The sequence below is a fragment of the Heptranchias perlo genome, chromosome 17 (assembly GCF_035084215.1).
Source record: "Heptranchias perlo isolate sHepPer1 chromosome 17, sHepPer1.hap1, whole genome shotgun sequence".
Taxonomy (NCBI): Eukaryota; Metazoa; Chordata; class Chondrichthyes; order Hexanchiformes; family Hexanchidae; genus Heptranchias; species Heptranchias perlo.
This window is the reverse complement of record NC_090341.1, coordinates 3,773,216-3,798,915: the sequence shown is the minus strand read 5'-3', so window position 1 is coordinate 3,798,915 and position 25,700 is coordinate 3,773,216. Positions and strand designations below refer to the sequence as shown.

At 44.3% G+C, this 25,700-nt stretch overlaps 1 protein-coding gene across 1 annotated transcript in view; it reads left to right on the top strand.

Annotated features, from left to right (window-relative positions):
* The first annotated feature begins 8,434 nt into the window (after window positions 1–8,434).
* Window positions 8,435–25,700, top strand: part of txnrd3 (thioredoxin reductase 3) — a 51,568-nt gene continuing 34,302 nt past the window's right edge. The window contains exons 1-7 of the mRNA XM_067998376.1: window positions 8,435–8,825; window positions 12,676–12,736; window positions 14,454–14,563; window positions 18,480–18,584; window positions 23,043–23,115; window positions 23,641–23,760; window positions 25,045–25,187. Coding sequence (XP_067854477.1) covers window positions 8,709–8,825; window positions 12,676–12,736; window positions 14,454–14,563; window positions 18,480–18,584; window positions 23,043–23,115; window positions 23,641–23,760; window positions 25,045–25,187 — 729 coding nt within the window. The 5' untranslated portion in view covers window positions 8,435–8,708. The remainder of the gene's footprint in view (window positions 8,826–12,675; window positions 12,737–14,453; window positions 14,564–18,479; window positions 18,585–23,042; window positions 23,116–23,640; window positions 23,761–25,044; window positions 25,188–25,700) is intronic.

Sequence of the window (25,700 nt, the reverse complement as noted above, 5' to 3'; positions counted from 1 at the left end):
TGAATTTTATTTTTTTTAAGTGTTAGTTTCCACTGGTTAAAACACTCGTGTCAATCAGACTTTCAAAAATTGACTTTCTTTTTCTCCCTCTCTTCTGAAGGCATTGACTTTCCCTGGGGGGGGGGGGTATGGGTTCCACAATACATAAAGGGCAAAAGAGTAACTCGGGAGAGAGTAGGGCCTCTTAAGGATCAACAAGGTCATCTATGTGCGGAACCACAATAGATGGGTGAGATCCTGAATAAATATTTCACATCGGTATTTACGGTTGAGAAAAGCATGGATGTTCGGGAACTTGGGGAAATAAATAGTGATGTCTTGAGGAGTGTACATATTACAGAGAGCGAGGTGCTGGAAGTCTTAACGCGCATCAAGGTAGATAAATCTCCGGGACCTGATGAAATGTATCCCAGAACGTTATGGGAGGTTAGGGAGGAAATTGTGGGTCCCCTAGCAGAGATATTTGAATCATCGACAGCTACAGGTGAGGTGCCTGAAGATTGGAGGGTAGCAAATGTGCCTTTGTTTAAGAAGGGCGGCAGGGAAAAGCCTGGGAACTACAGACCGGTGAGCCTGACATCTGTAGTGGGTAAGTTGTTAGAGGGTATTCTGAGGGACAGGATCTACAGGCATTTGGAGAGGCAGGGACTAATTAGGAACAGTCAGCATGGTTTTGTGAGAGGAAAATCATGTCTCACAAATTTGATTGAGTTTTTTGAAGGGGTAACCAAGAAGATAGATGAGGGCTGTGCAGTAGACGTGGTCTACATGGACTTCAGCAAAGCCTTTGACAAGGTACCGCATGGTAGGTTGTTACATAAGGTTAAATCTCACGGGATCCAAGGTGAGGTAGCCAATTGGATACAAAATTGGATTGACGACAGAAGACAGAGGGTGGTTGTAGAGGGTTGTTTTTCAAACTGGAGGCCTGTGACCAGCGGTGTGCCTCAGGGATCGGTGCTGGGTCCGCTGTTATTTGTTATTTATATTAATGATTTGGATGAGAATTTAGGAGGCATGGTTAGTAAGTTTGCAGATGACACCAAGATTGGTGGCATTGTGGACAGTGAAGAAGGTTATCTAGGATTGCAACGGGATCTTGATAAATTGGTCCAGTGGGCCGATGAATGGCAGATGGAGTTTAATTTAGATAAATGTGAGGTGATGCATTTTGGTAGATCGAATCGGGCCAGGACCTGCTCCGTTAATGGTAGGGCGTTGGGGAGAGTTATAGAACAAAGAGATGTAGGAGTACAGGTTCATAGCTTCTTGAAAGTGGAGTCACAGGTGGATAGGGTGGTGAAGAAGGCATTCGGCATGCTTGGTTTCATTGGTCAGAACATTGAATACAGGAGTTGGGATGTCTTGTTGAAGTTGTACAAGACATTAGTAAGGCCACACTTGGAATACTGTGTACAGTTCTGGTCACCCTATTATTGAAAGGATATTATTAAACTAGAAAGAGTGCAGAAAAGATTTACTAGGATGCTACCAGGACTTGATGGTTTGACTTATAGGGAGAGGTTAGATAGACTGGGACTTTTTTCCCTGGAGAGTAGGAGATTAAGGGGTGATCTTATAGAAGTCTATAAAATAATGAGGGGCATAGATAAGGTAGATAGTCAAAATCTTTTCCGAAAGGTAGGGGAGTCTATAACGAGGGGGCATAGATTTAAGGTGAGAGGGGAGAGATACAAAAGGGTCCAGAGGGGCAATTTTTTCACTCAGAGGGTGGTGAGTGTCTGGAACGAGCTGCCAGAGGCAGTCGTAGAGGCGGGTACAATTTTGTCTTTTAAAAAGCATTTGGACAGTTACATGGGTAAGATGGGTATAGAGGGATATGGACCAAGTGCAGGCAATTGGGACTAGATTAGTGGTATAAACTGGGCGACATGGACATGTTGGGCCGAAGGGCCTGTTTCCATGTTGTAACTTCTATGATTCTATGATAAGCACTCACCCAAAATGGTCACTCTTTATGTCTAAGCCTTAAAATACTTGAAGGGAAAAATTTCCAGGGCCATGGGGAAAGAGCAGGGGAATGGGACTAATTGGATAGCTCGTCCAAAGAGCTGGCACAGGCACGATGGGCCAAATGGCCTCCTCCTGTGCTGTACCTACCATGATACAGTGAGTACTAGTAGGCTATTCTACCATGGGGAGTATCACATCCTAGCCCGGTCCTGTACTCACACAATGTCCCAGAAACACGCACCTCCCGGGATTGGCCAATGCAGTTTCCATGATGTTGCTGTTCTCTCGTTCTCTGATAAGATTTCTTTCACAGTCTGCGTGAAATCAGATCAGGAAGGAAGGAATATTTCTACAGCACCTTCCACCACCTCAGGATGTCCCAAAGCACTTTACAGCCATTGAAGTACTTTTGAAGTGTAGTCAGCATCATAATGTAGGGAAACGCGGCAGCCAATTTGCGTACAGCAAGATCCCACAAACAGTAGCAATGTGATAACGACCAGATCATCGGTGGAATTAGAACTCACATTCTCTGGGTCAATAGACCAGTAACAATTGGGCGGGAGATGATGTGAGTTGGGTAAATTGATGACAAGGTAGATTGTTTGTAAGAAAGATTCACGAGGATGATCCCAGAACTGAGAGGTTATCAGGAAAGATTGAACAGGCGGGGGCTCTTTTCTCTAGAAAGAAGACTGAGGGGTGACCTGATAGAGGTCTTTAAAATTACGAAAGGGTTTTGATAGGGTAGACGTAGAGGAGATGTTTCCACTTGCGGGGGAGACCAGAACTAGGGGGCCATAAATATGAGATAGTCACTAATAAATCCAATCGGGAACCCAGAGAGTGGTGAGAATGCGGAACTCACTCCCACAAGGAGTAGTTGAGGTGAATAGTGTAGATACATTTAAAGGGAAACTAGATAAACACATGAGGGAGAAAGGAATAGAAGGATATGCTGATAGGGTGAGATGAAGAGGGGAGGGAGGAGGCTCGTGTGGAGCATAAACACCGGCATAGACCAGTTGAGCTGAATGTGCTGTAAATTCTATGTAATTCTACGCTTGTTGTAACAAGTACTGAGATTAAAAAGTTAACTTTTAAAACTCCTGGAGGCCGTTGAGATTGGACTCGGTCTTCACTAACAGGCTGCTGAGCAAGGAACAGAAACAAGACAAAGAGCAATTTCTTCTCTGTGCTGATAATAATGTCCTTGAGGCATGTTTATTGGCAACAGTGTGTGGACCCTGCTATCATTCCACACACGAGTGAGGAACTCACAGAGATAAAGTGAGTGGGATGTAACAATTTTTCAGACATGTTGATAAGAATTTGAACAAGGAGAGAATAAGCATTTATATTCCGTTGTTCACAACCTCAGGACATGCAAAGTGCTTTACAGCCACAATTAAGTACTTTTTGAAGTGTAATCACTGTTGTAGAAAACGAGGCAGCTAATTTGCGCACAGCAAGATCCCACAAGCAGCAATGTGATAATGACCAGATAATCTGCTTTGGTGATGTTGGTTGAGAGATAAATATTGGCCCAGGGCACCAGGGAGAACTCCCCTGCTCTTTTTTGAAAGATCTTTTTGGGATCTTTTACATCAAACCTGAGGGGGCAGAGGGGGGCCTGGGTTTAACATAGAAACCATACAAAAGATACAGCACAGAAGGGGGCCATTCGGCCCATCGTGTCCGCCCCGGCTCGAAGAACAACCAGGTGCCCATTCTAATCCCACCTTCCAGCACCCGGTCCGTAGCCCTGCAGCTTACAGCACTTTAGGTGCAGGTCCAGGTACTTTTTAAAAGAGTTGAGGGTCCCTGCCTCTACCACCAATTCAGGCAGCGAATTCTATACACCCACCACCCTCTGGGTAAAAATGTTTTTCCTCATGTCCCCTCTAATCCTTCCGCCAATCAGCTTAAATCTGTGTCCTCTAGTTCTTGAACTCTCCGCTAGGGGAAACAGGTACTTCCTGTCTACTCTATCTAGGCCCCTCATCATTTTGCACACGGCCCCTCATAATTTTGTATACTCATCTGAAAGACGGCACCTCCGACAGTGCAGCACTCCCTCGGTACTGCACCAGGGAGTGCCGGCCTGCATTATGGGCTCAAGTCTCTGGAGTGGGGCTTGAACCCATGACCTTCTGACTCAGAGGCGAGAGTGCTGCCCACTGAGCCCCGGCAAACAGCGTAATAAGGGGCAGGGTCCAGGACTGGGAGCTCAGGCTGATTTAAAAAAAAAATCTTTTCTCCCTTTGCCCTTGAGCCTCAGCTCTGAGAGCTCAGCCTGGATTTTCCTCTCCCTGCCCCAGGGGGACTGCGGACACCCCACCACGACCGATCTTCTGGGTCGGCGGTGGGGGGGCTCATCAACGATGCGGGTGGGCAGCACCGAGAGGGAGGCCGGGCAGCACTGCCGGTCTGAGCAGTGATACAGTGGGACTGGCAGCTGAAGAAGCACAACCCAAACCAAAGTGGGGGGCCGGGGGGCGGGGGGGGTGCGGGGGAAGAACCCCAAAGATCGGACCCCAACAAAGGTAAGGTTTTAGGGCCTGAGGCCGGGGGAGGAGGGGCGAGGGAGGGGGCAGGAGAGGTGCCCACCACTGGGCATTCTCTCCCTCCAAAAGCCAGCCTTCCGCAACTGCCCCCGGGGCCTACATGCTGCGGGTAAAGAAGGGGTAGACGGTGGTTGACCCAAAGGGAGTAGGAGTGGGGGGGGGGAGAGGAAAATTAAGGCCGGGGCGGAGAGGAGGTCCTGAGATTCAAGCCCTGGAGGCAGAGAAGAGTCATGAGGCTGATCCTCAGTGTCGGGGGGTCTGAGTTATGAGGAAAGACCAGAGAGACTTGGAGCATTGAAACCTGGAAGGAGATAACTAACAGGGCATTTTGTTAGACAGTAAACTGTACAGGAAAGGTAAATATCGAACAATATCTCAAGTTACTCCTTAACCCTAATGCCCACTGAGCCGGGGGAGTACAGGTGAGATGTTAAATTGAGGCCTAGTCTGCCCTCCCAGGTGGATGTAAAAGATCCCATGGCACTATTTCGAAGAGCAGGGGAGTTCTCCCTGGTGTCCTGGCCAATATTTATCACTAAAAACAGATTATCTGGTCATTACCTCATTGCTGTTTGTGGGACCTTGCTGTGCGCAAATTGTCTGCCATGTTTCATACATTAGAACAGTGAGTACACTTCATTGGCTGTGAAGCACTTTGAGACCTCCTGAGGATGTGAAAGGTGCTATATAAATGCAAGTCTTATTTATTTTTTATTTTACGAACTCACTATCCTCTCCTATCAGGGATTCCCCCTCACATTTAACAGTTCTCTTTTCACTGATACATTTGTAGAATACTTTACTGTTTTTAATAGTTTTTGAGATTCTCTCCTCGTGCTCCCTCCTTACTCTCCTTATCCATTCGCAACCCCTCAAATAATGAAGCAGTCCGAGCCCGCATGCAGCAAGGCCTGGACAACATCCAGGCTTGGGCTCATAAGTGGCAAGTAACATTCGCGCCAGATAAGTGCCATCTCCAACAAGAGTCTAACCACCTCCCCTTGACATTCAACGATATTACCATCGCCGAATCCCCCACCATCAACATCCTGGGGGGTCACCATTGACCAGAAAATTAACTGGACCAGCCATATAAATACTGTGGCTACGAGAGCAGGTCAGAGGCTGGGTTTTCTGCGGCGAGTGACTCACCTCCTGACTCCCCAAAGCCTTTCCACCATCTACAAGGCACAAGTCAGGAGTGTGATGGAATACCCTCCACTTGCTTGGATGAGTGCAGCTCCAACAACACTCAAGAAGCTCGACACCATCCAGGACAAAGCAGCCCACTTGATTGGCACCCCATCCATCACCCTAAACATTCACTCCCTTCACCACCAGCGCACAGTGGCTACAGTGTGTACCATCCACAGGATGCACTGCAGCAACTCGCCAAGGCTTCTTCGACAGCACCTCCCAAACCCGCGACCTCTACCACCTAGAAGGACAAGAGCAGCAGGCACACGGGAACAACACCACCTGCACGTTCCCCTCCAAGTCACACACCATCCCAACTTGGAAATATATCGCCGTTCCTTCATCGTCGCTGGGTCAAAATCCTGGAACTCCCTTCCTAACAGCACTGTGGGAGAACCGTCACCACACGGACTGCAGCGGTTCAAGAAGGCGGCTCACCACCACCTTCTCAAGGGCAATTAGAGATGGTCAATAAATGCCGGCCTCGCCAGCAACACCCACATCCCATGAACGAATAAAAAAAAAGAATAATCCCTCTCTTAACTTCTTTCCTTAGCTTCTCATATTCTCTGCTATTTTTATTATTTTAATTTGTTTCTAACCTCTTTATTTATCCACGGATTTCTGAAACTTTTTAAAAAAGAAAAATGGTAAATTTTTATTCTGCAACTTGACAATCTCCTTTTTAAAACTATCCCATTATTGACCTATCATCCTGAGTGACAATTTCTCTTTCTGCCTCACCTCAGCTAGCTCACTCCTCATCTTTCTAAAATTTGCCCTATCCCAATCTGGCACCTTTGTTTTTGTACTGACATTTCTAGTTGGACTTTAAACCGTTACTCCTGAGGTGCTCACCCACATTTATCATGATCAGATCATATGTTGAAACTCTACGTGAAGGACTGTAACTGAGGACATTAGGTAGGGTGATTAAACGCTTGGGCAAAAAGGTGGGTTTTCAGGAGGGTCTTAAAGGAGGAAAGGGAACTGGAGAGGTGGAGACGTTTAGGGAGGGAATTCCAGAGTTTAAGGCCTAGGTAGCTGAAGGCATGGCCGCCAATGGTGGAGCGATGAAAATCGGGAACGCGCAAGAGGCCAGAATTGGAGAAGCGCAGAGATCTCGGAGGGTTGTAGGGCTGGAGGAGGTTACAGAGACAGGGAGGGGCGAGGCCATGGAGAGATTTGAACATAAGGTTGAGAATTTTTAAATCGAGGCGTTGCCGGACCAGGAGCCGATGTAGGTCAGCGAGCACAGGGGGTGATGGGTGAACGGGACTTGGTGCGAGTTAGGATACGGGGCAGCAGAGTTTTGGATGAGCTCAAGTTTATGGAGGGTGGAAGATGAAAGGCCGGCCAGGAGAGCATTGGAACCTTACAACAGAGAGGGCGAGGGAGAGAGAGAGAGATGGTGAAAATGGTTTCCCTGTGAACATATGGATACTGACCTCATTCAGTGAGCTAATCTATCTGGGCTCCAATGATTCACACCACATGCTCTGCAGATAACTCGAGCTACTTTTCAAGGTAACATTACAAACTACGAACATACAAAATTGATGGGCTCCTTGCTAAAATCATGTCCTTAATTTCTATCTGATGCGATCTCTGCCTCAGTCAGGAACCGATCCAGCTCCCTCTTGAAGGCAGAGAGTCAGCTCCCACCACACCAGCCGGCAACACATTCCAGAGGCTCACTACTGTTTGGGAAAAGAGGAACCGCCCAACGTCCAGTCTATTCCCACAGTTTAAACTCATGTCCACTGGTCCTCCCCAACCTGTTAAACTGGAATAATCTATCAACAGGGGCGCTATCGAGCCTGTGATTATTTTATAGACCTCTCTCAGGTCACCTCTAAGTCTGCTCTACAGTAAATATGGATTTCCACAACATTCACCTGAGGAAGGAGGAAGCCTCCGAAAGCTTGTGAATTTCAAATAAAATTGTTGGACTATAACTTGGTGTTGTAAAATTGTTTACTACAGTAAATAGACCAAGGTCATTGAGCCTATCTGAGTATCATAAAATCATAGAAAAGTTACAGCACGGAAGGAGGCCATTTGGCCCATCGAGTCCATTCCGGCTCTATGCAAGAGCAATCGAACTAGTCCCACCCTTTCCCCATAGCCCCTGCAAATTTTTATCCTTTCATACTTTAAGCGAGGAATCATTCTTGTAGCTCTGGAACTTTTCCAAGGCCAGTGTATCACCCGCCATGTGGGGGGTGGGGTGGGGGGGACCAAAACTGGGTACAGTACTCTGGATACAGTCCGCCCAGCGACCTGTGTGGTGTTAAAATGATGCCCTTTGTTTGATGCTGAATGGTTCCATTAACACAACCCAATACCCTGCAAAACCAACCCGGTCCACGCGGGGGCGCTCGAGCCACAAATCTCTGACATCAGCGCCTCCACCTTGCGTCTTGTGCAGTGCCCAAGGGGTCCTCTGCAGCACCTTCCAGCTGCAGACGGCGAAAGCGCATCAAACGTCACTTGCTCGCCACGGCTTCTTAATGGTTTCATTTTTTTTATTTGAGGCGGCGTAGAGGATGAGCGGCGGTAGAAAGGAAAGCAAGAAAAGTGAATGTTCTAGGACCCTTTCGGGCAAGCGGAGGAGACAGCTTAAAGAAGGAGCTGGGAGGAGGGGGGGGGGGGGGAGAGGAGGAGGAGGGCGGAGCATGCGCAGTGGCCCGGAGTTCTCTGCTGGCGCCGGGGCTCTTTAGTTCGTCCGGCAGTCAAGCGCGCGCGGGCTTTTGAGCGAAGCGTCGGGAACCTTCCGGAACCTTCCCCGCCCACCGATTAATTCATTAATCAATCACCCTGATTGAAATTATTCATTCTCTCTTCCAGTTAATTGGTGATTTTTCATGAGGTAAAGTGGGTGGGAGGAGGTTATTTTAGTCGGTGTCCGAGCAGGAGCAGCATCATCACCACTTCAGTCGGTCTCCCGCTCCCTCGGTGTCGGGCAACATGGCCCCGACTGGCTCCTCCGCCTCTCCTGCGGAGCTCAAGACCCGCATCCAGACTCTCGTCGACTCGTATCCGGTGGTGGTGTTTAGCAAAAGCTACTGCCCGTACTGCCAGAAGGTGAGTCCGGGTCCGGGTCCGTGGCCTGTTGTGAAGTGGAATTGCGGTAAAGTACGATTAGTTCGCCTCTCCCTGGGGTAGTTTCTTGGGTGATAACAGGCCTAGCGTGTGAGAATATGCTCGAATCTCCAAAGTCATTTCGTCTCTGCTTACTGTATTTCCTTATAAATTCCTATATGTGCATTATATAGGCACTGCCTATGTAAACATGTCACGCTGTAATTGGTGCTGTAGTGCTCCCACCGGTGGGAGATTATAATTACATTGCCCCAATGGCTATTGGTAAAGGAAAGAACTTTCCTATATATGGTGCCTTTCACCACTTTAGGAAGACCCAAAGTGCTTTGCAACCAATGATGTACTTTTGAAGTGTCGTCACAAGTTTTTGTGGGATAAATATTGGCTAGGATACTAGGGGAGAACTCCCCTGCTCTTTAAAATAGTGCCATGGGATCTTTTATGCCCACTGGAGAGGGTGGATGGGGTGTCTGTTTAATGTCTTATCTGAAAGATGGCTCCTCTGACAATGTAGCACTCCCCCAGTACTGCACTAGGAGTGTCAGCTTGGATTATGTGCTCAAGTCTCTGGAGTGTGGCTTGAACCCATAACTTTCTGATTGAGGTGAGTGTGCCAGGATGTTAATGTGCTGAATGCAGTGATTGTAGAAGTGTTGTAAGTAACTCTCCAGTCTGAATTACTTTTAAAAAAAAAAACCCTCTTAAATGTATGTCTTTCCCTTGCCCCCCTGCCCTCAGGCAAAGGTGGTAACTAATGCAGGGGTATAACTTGTATGGTGCTAGCAACCATCCTTTATCTTGTCCATATAGCTATTTATGTAGCTATTTGAGCAAGATGAAGTAAGGAGGGAGGAGGCTCACCTGGAGCACAAACACTTGAATTGCTTGTTTCTGTGCTCTATGTAATTCTATTTATATGTGAATGTAGAGTTTTCAGGCTATTTGACTGTGGAGAATGTCACGAGCCCAATTCTGTTCACAAGTGGTTTCTAATATAGGTTACTGCATTAATGCATAATAGTGACTCATGTGTGATCAAAGATTAGCTTGAGTCCTTGTACAAGCACCACTCCAGGACTTGAGTACATAATCTAAACCAATGCTTCAACATAGTACTGAGGGAGGAAGTGCTGAATTGTTGAAAGTGCATCTTTTGAGATCAGAAATAGCAGCAGGAGTAAGCCATAGAGCCCCTTGAGCCTGCTCTGCCATTCAGTCAGATAAAGGCTGATCTTCTACCTCAATTCTACTTTCCTGCCTGATCCCCATATCCCTTGATTCCCCTAAAGTCCAAAAATTTATCTCTGCCTCGAATATGAGATGAGACTTTAAACCAAGGTCTTGTATGCTTGTTCATGATGTAAAAGATCCCATGGTGCTATTTGAACAGGAGAGTTCTCCTGGTGTCTTAGCTAAGTTTCTCCCTCAACCAAAGCAAATTAACTGGTCATTTATGTCATTCACTTTGTAGAATGTTGCATTTGCCTACATGTAGTGACTGTATTTCAGAAGTAATTCACTCCATGTAAAGGTCTTCTCACATCCTGAGGATGTGATAAGCTATGTAAATAAATGTTTTTGTTGTTTCTGTCTTAATGTGGAGATGCCGGTGATGGACTGGGGTTGACAAATGTAAGGAATGTTACACCACCAGGTTATAGTCCAACTGTTTTATTTGAAAATCACAAGCTTTCGGAGGCTTTCTCCTTCGTCAGGTGTGTGTGGGATACACACTCCCCTGACGAAGGAGAAAGCCTCCGAAAGCTTGTGATTTTCAAATAAAACAGTTGGACTATAACCTGGTGGTGTAACATTCCTTACATTATTTCTGTCTTACCCCAGTAACCTTTTGCTTTTTGTGTGGCACTTTGCAATGGCCTGAGGCTATTCCCTGCCACAAAATGCAGAACGGAATCACCAAAATGATGACTGGGATGAGATGCTTTAATTATGAAACTAGAGAAATTGGTCTCCTCTGTTTAGGAGGAGAGCTAATAGAGGTGTTCAATATTGAGGCAAAATTGGGGTGGGTTGTTGAAGAGGTAAATGGGGGGGGGGGGGGGGAAGAAAATGTGAGTCTGTAACTGGAGTGCATAAATTTTTCAAGACAATGAAGGGAGAGGTTAGAATTTTTTTAACGCAGAGGGTTGTAAGCACATTGAATGACCTACCGCAAGTAGTGGTGGAAGCAGAATCCATAGTAGCTTTTAAAATGGAAGTGGATAACTCTTTGGGTGGGAGGTATTTAAAAGGGTATGGGAAAAGGGACCTGCTTGCAAAGCAGGCACAAGTATGATGGGCAGAATTGTATCTTTCAGTGCTATAAAATGGAATCTGAGATCCTCCCTGGATTACATGGTTTAGTACCACATAATACATTTACCATTGATTGAGGTAGCATGTTCATTTTTTAATGCAGCATTTTTCAGTTTAACCAATTGGTTTTCAAACTCTAGTCCATAGACTTGAGGTGCCCATGGAGTAGTTTGGACAAGATGTACTGCAGCCGTGTCTTATTCTGTGTGGTATATCTTGTTTTCTGTATTTGTTGACCCACTTATTTCTCTGTTGTATAGCAAAAGCAGTTTCTATAACCATAATGCTGCTGGGCAGCTGACACTTTTTAAGCATTTAGGATGGAGACTCTGGATGTGTATTAATAGTTACAAGTCCATCATACAATAGTTTGAAAATTATTGGTTTAACCTCCCTGCTAACCTTTTTTAAAAACCTGTGATTTTGTTGAAAAATTGCATATGTAATTGTACTATTGCCATATTAAGAATGTTCAACTGTCAATTTGGGGAGGTGGGACTGTGTTGAATGTCAGAAAAATGGAAGACATTCTTGAAATAACTTCTATTTGTGTGCTTATTTTAAAAAGACATATGTAGAAATGTACACTATATTTTCTCACCTAGTGTGGCATAGTTACTGTTGCAAAGCTGAAGCTAATGTGTTTATACATCATTACATTGACTTGGTGTTTAACACTCCCAATTTCTGTACAGTCTCTACTATGCAGTAGAATAGTATAGTTGATAAAATATTTGTGATAAAAACACTAATAGTACAAAGAAAAGCTTGTCCTCCCTGTGAATCCTCTAGGGTGGAGGGCAGGCAAATGCACTGCTTCCCAGGGTTCTGCAACCAGCTGCTAGAATACATGACCTTGGAAGATGCCTCTAGTCAATGCATCATGCTGTGACACATGTTAATATAGCAGCAATTCTCTTCCTCCCTTCTGTATTGTGCTTGCTCACTAGTCACTGACTATCAGGAGCTAATTAGTATATTAAGATATTTTAATTTAGCCAATCAATCTGAATGCAAACTAGCAACTAAACCATACAGACTAGAAGGTCCCAGGTTCCATTCCTGTTCTATGGTGAGCTAGCTGATCTCGTCAGGGCCATGGTTTGTGCACGAAAACCAATCTCTTGCCTTTGGTCTGGAATGGAAATAATTGGCCAGGGAATCCCAGTTCTGACAGCCACATTTTCCAGCAGTAATAGTTATCAGGTTCTGGCAGGATTAGTTTGGCTGTGATGTTATCAAAGGTCAAATAGGCTGCCTACACTTCTGTGTTTGTGTATAAACAGTCACCATGTGGGTGAAGTACTGGAGCCCTGCCACTACCTGTGGAACCACACCCCAGCAAGAGTTGGCACCTTCAGGATGGGAGGATAATGTATAAGCCTAGTGTTTTTCTACATTGATTTATGGTGCAAAATACTTGAGTACTCAGCCATACACATGGTGAATGTGGACATTTTTAGATCTGTTTGCAAATGTTTCTTTTCCTAATGCCTGTCTCTTGGTTTTTTTATAGGTTAAAGAACTGTTTAGAGCTCTGGACATTGATATTCATGTTGAAGAACTTGATTTACTAGGTAACATTATTCTTTAAGCTTTTATATTTTGGACACTAATGTTTTTTGCCTTATTCCATTCCAAGATACTGTTTAATATTTGACATGCTACCACTTATCAGTGTAGACTTGACCTTTAGTAGAACTTACAAGTGAAGAGGAAAAGTGCCGAGTCATGCAGAGCAAGGGAAAATATTCAAACTCCAGTCCAAGTTGTTTTTGAAGATGGTTGGGAGATAGCTGTGTTTATTTTATGACTACATTGCATAATATACAGTGAAGCTGCTGTTGCATTGTATTCGTGCCTTTCTTTTAATTCTTAATTTTCTTTCCTCTAAAGTGCTAACACAGTGAGGTATAGTTCTATAAGCATGGCAACATTCCAGTGTCTCACCTGAGTGGTTAGTCAGTCATCAGGCTGCCTGATATTGAGGAATATTGCTTTTCAGCAGGAGACACTGGATAGTGCTCAGGACTAGGAATCTTATTTATTTTAAGCTCAATTGTGCCTCAATTTAAAAAAAAAGAGACCAGGTACTTTCCACTCTGAAGGGTTGAGTTAAACTGGTTGTTGCCGAGTGCAGCGATCTGAAAGAATTTCACTGATCCACCCTCTTGGTCAGAGAATGGTATATAGCATAAGGTGAAAGACTGCACTTGAGAGTATTTTATTTAGTTTTTGTCCCCCTCCTACTGGAGGGAGGAGAAGGAAGATATCCTGCCATTAGAGATGGTTCAGTGGTGGACTACAGAATTTAGGGGACTGAGCTATGGAGTGATACATTATTACCTCTTGAGGAGTAGGAGAGGCTTTGATATATGACTGGATTTGATAGTTTAAAAACAGGCTTGCTTTGCTGTGTGGGTGATTCGAGCACCAGGGGAATAGTTTAAGATAATGAAAGCTAAATATAAATGGGTAATTCAGGTAGAATTTCACCAACAGAAGGTTGATCAACATATGGAACAAATTGCCGCTGCAGTTGTTCAAACAGGAAATGAGTTTAGAAAGGAAATTGGCATCTGAAGCAATTCATGAGTGAGCTTGCATTTATATAGTGCCTTTATGACCTCGGGATGTCCCAAAGCACTCTACAGCCAATGAAGTACTTTTGAAGTGTAGTCACTGTTATAATGTAGGAAACATGGCAGCTATTTTCCACAGAGCAAGATCCCACAAACAGCAACAAGAGACAGGCATCATTCAGAATGATGCCATTCCATGAAAAAGAGGGGATAATTGGGCAGACTAGATGGACCAACAGTTTTTTCCTGTAATAAACAGCATCCTTGATAGCGACAAGATGGTGTGTAGACCAGTAGCTTTCATCTCACTGAAATTGCTTTTAAACTATCAAGACCCCAGTGGGTTTCCTAAACCCAACAACTCAAATTGGAAAGGTGTTTAAGACGTGAAGCAGTCCAAAACATAAGTCACGGTATGTATGGCTCAGCACAGCCAAGTCCATACCAGTAAGTCCTTTTTGTTTGGTGCAGCTCAGTTTGTTTTTCGTAATGCCTGGTCTACCCTTCCTTTTCCAGCATCCAAGACCAGACTCTTGCTATTCTAAATTACCAGATGCTGATGTTATTGGGACATTTGAGTGGACTGCATGTCATCCACAGCACACAAGTCTCTTGTATTACAGTTGCAGATTACAGAATTTTTGTTTGGCCACCTTGCTATCCTGATACTAAGTTATAATTTTTTTTGCACATGGTTTTTCTTTTTTTGCAGAGGGTGGAAGTGATATGCAGAATATATTACAAGAAATGACTGGCCAGAAGACTGTTCCCAGTGTATTTGTTAACAAGGCTCACCTGGGTGGCTGTGACAAAACTGTGCAGGTAATGAGGTTTTTGGTGAAAATACACACTAGGAATATTCCATACAACTTTAAGTTTATAAAGGAAATAACTTTAACATTTGGCAGCAGCTAGACAATTGCACTTATTTATGCTTTATGGTGGCCATGATTTTGGAAATGCAGTGTGACTGGTTTAAGAAAATGCAGTCTGAAGTGTAATTTAAAAATTGCAGTATTGCCTATGGAATCCATTAAATCAGTGTAGGGACTTTGTTGGTGTATGCATTGCCTGGTATGGTGATTGAACTAGTCAGACCAAGAAAGTCCCAGGTTAACTGATCTCCCCTGAGGTTGTGTTAGGGGTGTTACAATTGGCCTCTATACCCAGGAGAGGGAAGGAAAACAACCAGAGTTTCTGCTCCCAATTGTTGCCCAGTGATCTTTGCTGGAAAATATGCATGTTTGGACATTGGATGTGTGCAAGATCTGAATTAGTTGTGGTGCTCTGTTTCTATAGTTTGCTGACATACACTGGGTGCTCAAAGAATGAATTGTGGAAAAAGTTAGTTTTGCTGAAGTTAACTGTGATCCACTACTGTCACTGATGTGTACTCTTACCTGCTTCAAAGAAGGGTTCTGAAAAAGTTGATTTGGCTGCCCTGCAAATTTCTATCTTGGGCAAGGTGACTGGTTGGTGATAGGGGAGTGGGAAGAGAAGAGTGCTTTCTCTGCATCTACCCCCATGGCAGGGGTTTCCTTTTTAGCTGTAGTGTTATAGAATTTCTTCCAACCCAACCTGAAGGGAGAAACTTCCCATGAGAGCAGCCTGCTGGATACCAGCATTGCCATTTAGAAAAAAAACTTAGTACGGAGCAAGGCTGTATTTGAGTGCTGAATGCCAGAATTATAGAATCATAAAGTTACGGCACAGAAGGAGGCCATTCTGGGAAAGAAAAGCTATCCAGCTTAATCCCACTTTCCAGCACTTGGGCCGTAGCCCTATAGGTTATGGCACTTCAAGTGCTTATCCAAGTACTTTTTAAACAAGTTGAGGCGTTCTGCCTCTACCACCCTTTCAGGCAGTGAGTTCCAGACCCCCACCACCCTGTGGGTGAAAAATTTCTCCTTGGCTCCCCTCTGATCCTTCTACCTTAAATCTATGCCCCCTGGCCACCAACTCTTCTGCTAAGGTCCTCCCTGTCCACTCTATCCAGTCCTGTCATAGTTTTATATACCTCAATTAATCTCCCCTCAGCCTCCTTTGTTCCAAAGAAAACAACCCCAGTCTATCTAATCTTATAGCTGAAATTCTCCAGCCCTGGCAATCTCCTGTGCCCTCTCTAGTGCAATCACATCTTTACAGTAATGTGACCAGAACTGTACGCAGTACTCAAGCTGTGACCTAACCAATGTTTTATCCCGTTCCAGCATAACCTCCCTGCTCTTGTATTCTATGCCTTGGCTAATAAAGGAAAGTATCCAGTATGCCTTTTTAACCACCTTATCTACCTGTCCTGCTACCTTCAGGGACCTGTGGACATGTGCTCCAAGGTCCCTTTGTTCCTCTACACCCCTTGGTATCCTCCCATTTATTGTGTACATCCTTGCCTTGTTTGCCCTCACACATTACCTCACACTTCTGTGGATTGAATTCCATTTGCCACTTTTCTGACCACCTGATCAGTCCACTGATATCTTCCTGCAGTCTACAGCTTTCATTCTCACTATCAACCGCATGGACAATTTTTGTATCATCTGCAAACTTCTTGATCAAGTTCAAATCATTAATATATACCACAAAAAGCAAGAGACCTAGTACTAAGGCTTGTAGGACCCTACTGGAAACAGTCTTCCAGTCGCAAAAACACCGTCAACCATGTCCCTTTACTTCCTGCCACTGAGCCAATTTTGGATCCAACTTGCCACTTTCCCTTCGATCCCATGGGCTTTTACTTTTTTGACCAGTCTGCCATATGGGACCTTGTCAAAAGCCTTGCTAAAATCCATGTACACTACATCAAATGTGTTGCCCTCATCGACCCTCCTTGTTACCTTGGCTAGAATGCCAATCCTTTCTCAATACAGTGGTTGTGCCTCTTCTGGCAGGGAGATCAAAAATGTTGGGTAATTATACATATTGTATTTTGTTTGTTCTTGCTGCCTCCTTTCCCATTTGATGACTGATTTGTTTAATTGTTGTGCTGTCTAATTGACCATTTGACTGCACTATCTATGTGTGTGTGTGGGGGGTTTTCTCCTGTAATTGGGTGGCTTAAATGTGTTGATTTCATTTGGCTACTTCATTTCCCATCATCCAAACCTTTAAAATGAAATATTTAACACTTGCTTGAATTTTTTTGCAGGGAGGCAGGTAAGGAAATTAATGTTCCTTAAAGTAGGACCTGTGTAGCTGGTGTGGGAGGGAAGTCCATAATGGAATAATTGTCACTGGATTTTTATTCTTGTCTCTGAAATTGAAAATAACAAAGTAAAAAGTAGATCCATTGCTCTAAGCAACTTTTGATTTAAACTTTAAAAAAAAAACAATGGTTTTAACTACAGGTTGGCTAATTTACTCATTTGATTCAGTTAGGCATCGCTGCACCAAAATGCTGCTTCAAGTAGTTACAAATGATACATATCTAAATTGGACATTCCACTATTAATTCTTGCCATAGGGGATAAGTTTCATTTTGCTAAAAATGAAATTGACTATCCCTGTGCTCCACTTCAAGCTGGTTTCATTTTGAAGCTGCTTGCTTGTGAGTAGCCCTGATTGAGACTGGTTTCTCTCTCCAGTTTCCTTTCTTCCCCTCCTCCTTGAATGCATTGACTGCTTGCTGGGTATGGTTCCACAAGTGCCCTCTGAAACCCCTCCAAATGACCATTATTCATATGTGATCTTGATGGTTGGTGTTGGCATGTTTTGGGGGGTGGGAGGTGGCATCACAGCCAGGTCCCTGTGCATCTTTCCAGCTTTGGGGAGGAGAAAGAGGACCGGAAAAGGAGGCACAAGATGATCAGGAGCAGGAACCCTGTCTTTTTCCCCTCTGCCCCAGGACTAATGGGGAAACTGAGACTGATTTGTAATGCCATACTGCTGCTGCTGTGGCCTAAATCTGCCAACTGAGCACAGGTCAGGGATTGAGCTAGGATATTGCAAAAACTGGCTTCTATATAGAGTAAAGATAACCGTACAATAGCCAGAGACCTGTCCCAATATGAGATTGTGCACTGTGTGGTGACTGGTCAAGAATACCAGTAACCCTAATGATAATGAATGCTGATGGTAATGTAGTGTTTGCTGTTGGTAGTTGGTCTGTTTCAGAACATGGTTCTGACTTGAACCTTTCTCTCTCTGGCAGAATGAAAGGCAGTGGGGAACATTAATTCCAATAATTGCTTTCTAGGGAGGGAGGAAGGAAGACAGAAAATTGTGAGCAGTGGGAAGAGTAACTTTTTAGTGAAAATCCAAAAGGGAAAAGAAGCTAAAAGGTAATAGGGGGTGGGATGCTAGTATGGGATTGAGAAATTAAAATATAGAAGCAAAGAGAAGGGAGACACATCAGCAAAGATCAGAGGGATATGGAGCTATGGTGGGTAAATGGAGTTAAGCTCCAGATCAGCCGTGATCTAATTGAATATAGTGGGGCCAAATGTCCAATTCCTTTACAATATTGTATCATAGGAAATCTGGCTACACAACAATCTCAAGTGATTTGAGGAATGGAGCACTATCCATTCCTACGGCAAGGATGATATAGGTGGGTTAACCCTAGTTTGAAAATTCCTCTTGTCAACCTTGGGGCACTCCACTGCACAAGTGTGACCCTTCCATTTTCCACACTAGCTGTCTGAGATACCTTTGGGACTGCCTGTTTAATGTTGCTGTTGTGGACTTAAGAAAACCAAGCTATCCTAAGAAGTATACTTCAGTAGTTGTGTTTTTCCTGCAGGCTCACGAAGATGGTTTGTTGACCAAACTCTTGGAGGGAGGCGAAATGTATGACTATGACCTCATAGTTATAGGTGGTGGTTCTGGAGGACTTGCAGCTTCAAAGGTATAGTGTGCATAGCTGCTGGCTTTTATGTTGACAGTGAAAATAAATACTGGAAAATACAATCTGATAGTAGCTATCCATGGAATTGTTGCAATTAGGATGCATTTCTTGTGAAATATGGCCCAGGCACTGCTTAGCGACCCAGCCCACCTTATCCAATTAATGTCAAATTTAACCGATCACATCAGTTTGTGTTTTGGGGATTTACACTACATATTCTTGAGTTCAGCATCTCTGGCCACTCGTAAGTGGACCAAATGTACCATACAAATCTGTGTACCTTTTCCTGCCCAATATCCAGGTAGATAAAGTTATGAAAAGTTGACCTGACATGTTAACTTTCTTTCTCTGCAGGTGTTGGCTAACATGCTCAGTGTTTCCAGCATTTTCTGTTTTTATTTAAGACTTTTAGCTTTATGCCAAACTGAGGCCCTGACTGCCCTCAGGTGAACGTCTGATCTGAAAGACTGCACTTCTGACAGTGCAGCACTCCCGTAGTACTGCACTGGAGTCTGAGTGGGGCTTGAATCCATGATAGGCAACAATGCTACCACTGAGCCCAGACTGACACCTTGATGCATAATATCTTCAGCATACCAGACTGAAATGTATATTCTTTGCAGCTTGTAGAAACAGCTAGTGGTAACCACTTTTAACCCTATGCTTCTACTATCAAAGAATCCAATAAGTCATGGAACCATCGCCAAGACTGTCCACTTCCACCTCCGAAACATCACCCGATTCTGCCCTGCCTCAGCTCATCTGCTGGAACCCTTATCCGTGCCTTTGTTACCTCCTAGACTCGAATATTCCAATGCTCTCCTGGCCAGGCTCCTACCTTGTACCCTCTGTAAACTTGAGATCATCCAAAACTCTGCAGCCCGTATCCTAACTTGCACCAAGACAGACCTGCTCACCCATCATTCGTGTGCTTGCTGACCTACATTGGTTCCTGGTCTTGCAACGCCTCAATTTAAACACTTTCATCCTCCAGCCCTACAACCCTCCAAGATCTCTGTGCTCCTCCAATTTTTGGCCCTAATGCGCACCCCCCCCCCCCCCCCCCCCCCCAGATTTTCATTGCTCCATCATTAGCAGCCATGCCTTCAGGTTCCTAAGCTCTGGAATTCCCTCCCTGAACCTCCACCTCTCACCCCTCTCCTTTTTAAGATGCTCCTTAAAACCTAGCTCTGTGACCAAGCTTTTGGTCACCTGTCCTAATATATATTTATGTGGCTTGGTGTCATAATTTGTCTGATAACGCTCCTGTGAAGTGCCTTGTGAATTTACTATATTAAAGGTGCTGTATAAATAAAAGTTGTTGTATTTTCCTTTAGCCTCAGTATGTCAAGGCATGGGTGGGGCTCTAAAACCAAGTACGAGCAGGTGTGTGATGGCATCTTGCGAGGTGCCTTCTCTGTAGTATGGTGGGATTGTATGTTCAGATATCTTATCTGACAGTGTATTGGCATCCCAGTTAAGTATGCCACTGTACTGTTGCACAACTTTATTGATAAGTTCCACTGGTTCCTGTGCTCACTCATTCCAATAAAAATGGGAATTCTAATGGTTCAAGGAGTGGTTGTATAGAATTAAAGGTTTCATTCTTTAGATTATGTAAAGTATCTACTTACTGTGTGACCTTGAGCTGGGTAGAATTTTTAGTTGCATTGGCTAATTCTAACTTTTTTAAACCATAAGTTAGAAAAATGAAACCAGTATGTTGCACCTTTTTAGCATATAAAAGTAGGGGGGGGGGGGCATTTTTCTAGGGATATGGGGGTGGAAAGGAGAGGGTAGGCATTGGGCCATAGAAGAATCAGCTTAGATAGAGGTGGCCTTTAAAGGCAGGAAGAATAGTAGAGGGGTTGCTTTTGACTGAAGGCTGTGAGATAATCCAGTAATATTGATGTCTGACATGAAATCAAATGGCTTACAAGGGTAAGTAACTTTTATTGATTGCTTGCATAATTAATGTTAGTGCTGAAGTGAATATGGGGAGATAAGCTAATCCAGCACCATATTATTTGGAATTATGCAGTGCTGCCCTGAACCAGCTCAATTCGCTTGGAGCAAGTAAAATATTTTATTTGGCAGCTCCCAGCATTCTTTTGATTTAAATCATAGAATAGTTACAGCACAGAAGGAGGCCATTCGGCTGCATTGAGCCTCTGCCTGCTCTTTATATAAGCAATCAAGTTAATCCCATTCCCTCTGTCTTTCCCCATAGCCCTGCAATTTTTTTCTCAAGCATTTATCCAATTCCTCTTTGAAAACCACGATTGAGTCTGCTTCCACCACCCTTCCAGGTGGCACATTCCAGATCATAACCACTTCTGTGTTTTTAAAAAGCTTTTCCTCATGTTGCCTTTTGATTCTTTTGCCAGTCACCTTAAATCTGTGTCCTCTGGTTTAACTGAAATGTCTCAAAGACTTATAATTTGTATGTATTTATCAATTTTTTTTTTATTCGTTCACGGGATGTGGGCGTTGCTGGCGAGGCCAGCATTTATTGCCCATCCCTAATTGCCCTTGAGAAGGTGGTGGTGAGCCGCCTTCTTGAACCGCTGCAGTCCGTGTGGTGACGGTTCTCCCACAGTGCTGTTAGGAAGGGAGTTCCAGGATTTTGACCCAGCGACAATGAAGGAATGGCGATATATTTCCAAGTCAGGATGGTGTGTGACTTGGAGGGGAACGTGCAGGTGGTGTTCTTCCCATGTACCTGCTGCTCTTGTCCTTCTAGGCGGTAGAGGTCGCGGGTTTGGGAGGTGCTGTCGAAGAAGCCTTGGCGAGTTGCTGCAGTGCATCCTGTGGATGGTGCACACTGCAGCCACAGTGCGCCGGTGGTGAAGGGAGTGAATGTTTAGGGTGGTGGATGGGGTGCCAATCAAGCGGGCTGCTTTATCTTGGATGGTGTCGAGCTTCTTGAGTGTTGTTGGAGCTGCACTCATCCAGGCAAGTGGAGAGTATTCCATCACACTCCTGACTTGTGCCTTGTAGATGGTGGAAAGGCTTTGGGGGGGTCAGGAGGTGAGTCACTCGCCGCAGAATACCCAGCCTCTGACCTGCTCACGTAGCCACAGTATTTATATGGCTGGTCCAGTTAAGTTTCTGGTCAATGGTGACCCCCAGGATGTTGATGGTGGGGGATTCGGCGATGATAATGCCGTTGAATGTCAAGGGGAGGTGGTTAGACTCTCTCTTGTTGGAGATGGTCATTGCCTGGCACTTATCTGGCGCGAATGTTACTTGCTACTTATGAGCCCAAGCCTGGATGTTGTCCAGGTCTTGCTGCATGCAGGCTCGGACTGCTTCATTATCTGAGGGGTTGCGAATGGAACTGAACACTGTGCAGTCATCAACGAACATCCCCATTTCTGACCTTATGATGGAGGGAAGGTCATTGATGAAGCAGCTGAAGATGGTTGGGCCTAGGACACTGCCCTGAGGAACTCCTGCAGCAATGTCCTGGGGCTGAGATGATTGGCCTCCAACAACCACTACCATCTTCCTTTGTGCTAGGTATGAGTCCAGCCACTGGAGAGTTTTCCCCCTGATTCCCATTGACTTCAATTTTACTAGGGCTCCTTGGTGCCACACTCGGTCAAATGCTGCCTTGATGTCAAGGGCAGTCACTCTCGCCTCACCTCTGGAATTCAGCTCATGTCCATGTTTGGACCAAGGCTGTAATGAGGTCTGGAGCCGAGTGGTCCTGGCGGAACCCAAACTGAGCATCGGTGAGCAGGTTATTGGTGAGTAAGTGCCGCTTGATAGCACTGTCGACGACACCTTCCATCACTTTGCTGATGATTGAGAGTAGACTGATGGGGCGGTAATTGGCCGGATTGGATTTGTCCTGCTTTTTGTGGACAGGACATACCTGGGCAATTTTCCACATTGTCGGGTAGATGCCAGTGTTGTAGCTGTACTGGAACAGCTTGGCTAGAGGCGCAGCTCGTTCTGGAGCACAAGTCTTCAGCACTACAGCTGGGATGTTGTCGGGGCCCATAGCCTTTGCTGTATCCAGTGCACTCAGCCGTTTTTTGATATCACGTGGAGTGAATCGAATTGGCCGAAGACTGGCTTCCGTGATGATGGGGATATCGGGAGGAGGCCGAGATGGATCATCCACTCCGCACTTCTGGCTGAAGATGGTTGCAAATGCTTCAGCCTTGTCTTTTGCACTCACGTGCTGGACTCCGCCATCATTGAGGATGGGGATGTTTGCAGAGCCTCCTCCTCCCGTTAGTTGTTTAATTGTCCACCACCATTCACGACTGGATGTGGCAGGACTGGTTTTAACCCTTTTCTGTAACTGACCATTGAGATTTTGTCTTGGCAATTTTAGGCAGATTGAGTGCAATAGGTTGGATTAGACTGAACCACTAATTCTATACAATGGAATAAACAGTGACTTTTTGTTTACAAATGATTAAAATTTGTCTTTACTGTTTACAGGAGGCTGCCGCCCTGGGAAGAAAAGTCTTGATGTTTGACTATGTTGTGCCAACACCTATGGGAACTGCATGGGGTATGTCTTTTGTGCCTCTTACTTTAGCAGGAATTTTTTTCTGCATTTCAACATACTTTTAAATTTCATCACTGCACTGTGAGCTAACTTGCACAACCTAATCAGGCTGTAGATTAGACTTCAGATCCTTTTGGTAGATTATTTTGCTATACTTCTACATCTCAAACCTGGGTTTAGTCCTACCCAAAACAATGGGATTGAAATGCTCTGATCGATTCCTACATGGGTTTGGATTGCTTGTAGCTAGCATCCTCAGGACCAGAGTACTTGTCACAAAATTGTATATAACTGCACAAAATTTACTGCTCATTCTTGATTGAGATTGATACCAAGATGCCTACCTTTGGGGGAGGTGTGAAATCTAGATTTCAGTTTTATGTTCAAAACATCTTTTATAGATTTCAGGAGGGTGTTATCTTTAATCTGGAAAAAATATTTATGGTTGACTGTACAATAATGTTGATATTTGGACAGTTCTTTTGAACTAATTCCCCCCCCCCCCCCCCCCAACCTTCCTGTCTACAGGACTTGGAGGTACCTGTGTAAATGTAGGTTGCATTCCAAAGAAGCTGATGCATCAGGCTGCTATTCTAGGCCAGAGCCTAACGGATTCACGTAAATTTGGCTGGGAGTTTGATGAAAAAGGTAAGATTTCAAGTAATTCAGTTGCTGTTTTGAATATTTTGGGTTTTTTAAGCTGCTTTGTTCACATACAAGACAGCTAGTCAACACAACCAAAAGATCTATAAAATAGATGGGGCTATTTCCCATGGTGGGGAAAATTGAATTCAATAAATCTGATTAACTGTAGGCTGGCACCAGAAAATGATTGAAAGCTATTGGTTTGCTGTAAAAATCCAATTAGTTCATTAATGCCCTTCAAGAAAGGGAACTTGCCACCTCTACCTGTTCTGTACTACCTGTGACTCCTATCCCACAGTTGGTGGTTGACTTGATATTCCTGGGATGAAAGGACAGTCCTATGAGGGAAGATTAAGTAGATTGGGCCTATAACTCTGGAGTTTAGGGGAATGAGAGGTGACCTCATTGAAACATAAGATTCTGAGAAGGCTTGACATGTTAGATGATGTTTCCCCTGGCTGGAGTGTCTAGAACTAGGGGACATAGTCTCCGGGTAAGGGGCTGGACATTTAGGACTGAGATGAAGAATTTCTTCACGCAGGGTTGTAAATATTTGGAATTCTGAGCCTCCACAGCCCTCTGGGGTAGTCACTGAGTATATTAAGGTGGAGATGGACAGATTTCTGGACTCTAAAGGACTCAAGGGGTATGGGGATAAGGTGGGAAAGTGGAATTGAGGTTGAAGATCAGCCGTGATCTTATTGAATGGCAGAGCAGGCTCGGGGGGCTGTATGGCCTATTCCTGCTCCTATTTCTTATGTTTCTTATACCCTCTGATCAAGCAGCTCAATTGTAAAAGCCTCTTGGAGGTGGGTAATAAACGTGACTGTCAGTGTTGCCCACACCCAAGAACTTTTGTTTAAAAACATTTTCCTCTTTTTTTTCCCCCACTCAGCCACTGGTTGTTTGAACTGGACTTGTGTGAAGGGAGTTTACTGTTAGAGCTACATGGAAACAAATCATTCAGCCCAACCAGTCAACATTATCCCTCCATACAAGCAAATAGTCCTAATCTCACTTGCCCATCTCGGCCTGGGTCGCAAAACATAGTTTAGATTTTATGATTTAGAAGCCACAACTTATTTGTAGGTAAACAAGTGCAGGGTAGAATTGCTGCCTTTAAATGGTTTGACCTGTTTAGTTTATTTGGAACAGTTTAATCACTGCATTGGGAGTTTCTCCCATAATGGAAATATTTAGTGTTGTCAGCAGTAAAACTAAGATTCTGGCTGAGACAATAACATTATCAAAGCTAAGGAAAGTGGTCTTGGTTTATATGAATTACAGTTCACCACAACTGGGGCAAGATGAAAGAAGCTATCCAGAACTACATTGGCTCTTTGAACTGGGGCTACAGGGTGGCATTACGGGACAAGAAAGTAACTTATAATAATAGCTACGCAGAGTTTGTGGAACCACACAAGATAAAGGTACGTAATGTCATGTATTTGTTCACTATTACTTTAACCATTTTCTGGAATTCCTCTCCCTGCTCTACCTCTTTTTTTAAAAAAAACTCTCTCCTATTTGGTAAACAGAACAGATGTTTGTTCCCTGTATGGTGATACTAGGTTGCAAGGCTTGGAATTTGTTCATGTTCTAATATAGTGGTTACTGTTATAAGTTGGATACCCAGGTGGTAAAGGATAGAATACTAGACCCTGGTCTTCAGTTGCTTCCAAGCCTTTATTCACAGATCTACATTACATGCACCACACCCTAGATAAGCTATCTTATATGGATACAAGAGTCCATAGTTGGTACACACCACCTGAATACAATGAACACTAATTGATATAAATCATGGATACAATTAACAGTTACATCCCAGGCAGAAAATTACATTTTTTTCCCCTCATCTGATTAGAATTAGCCAAATTGCAAAATCTGTCTGAACTCCAACTCTGCGCAGCATCACAATTGACATCTTTTTTTTTAAGATA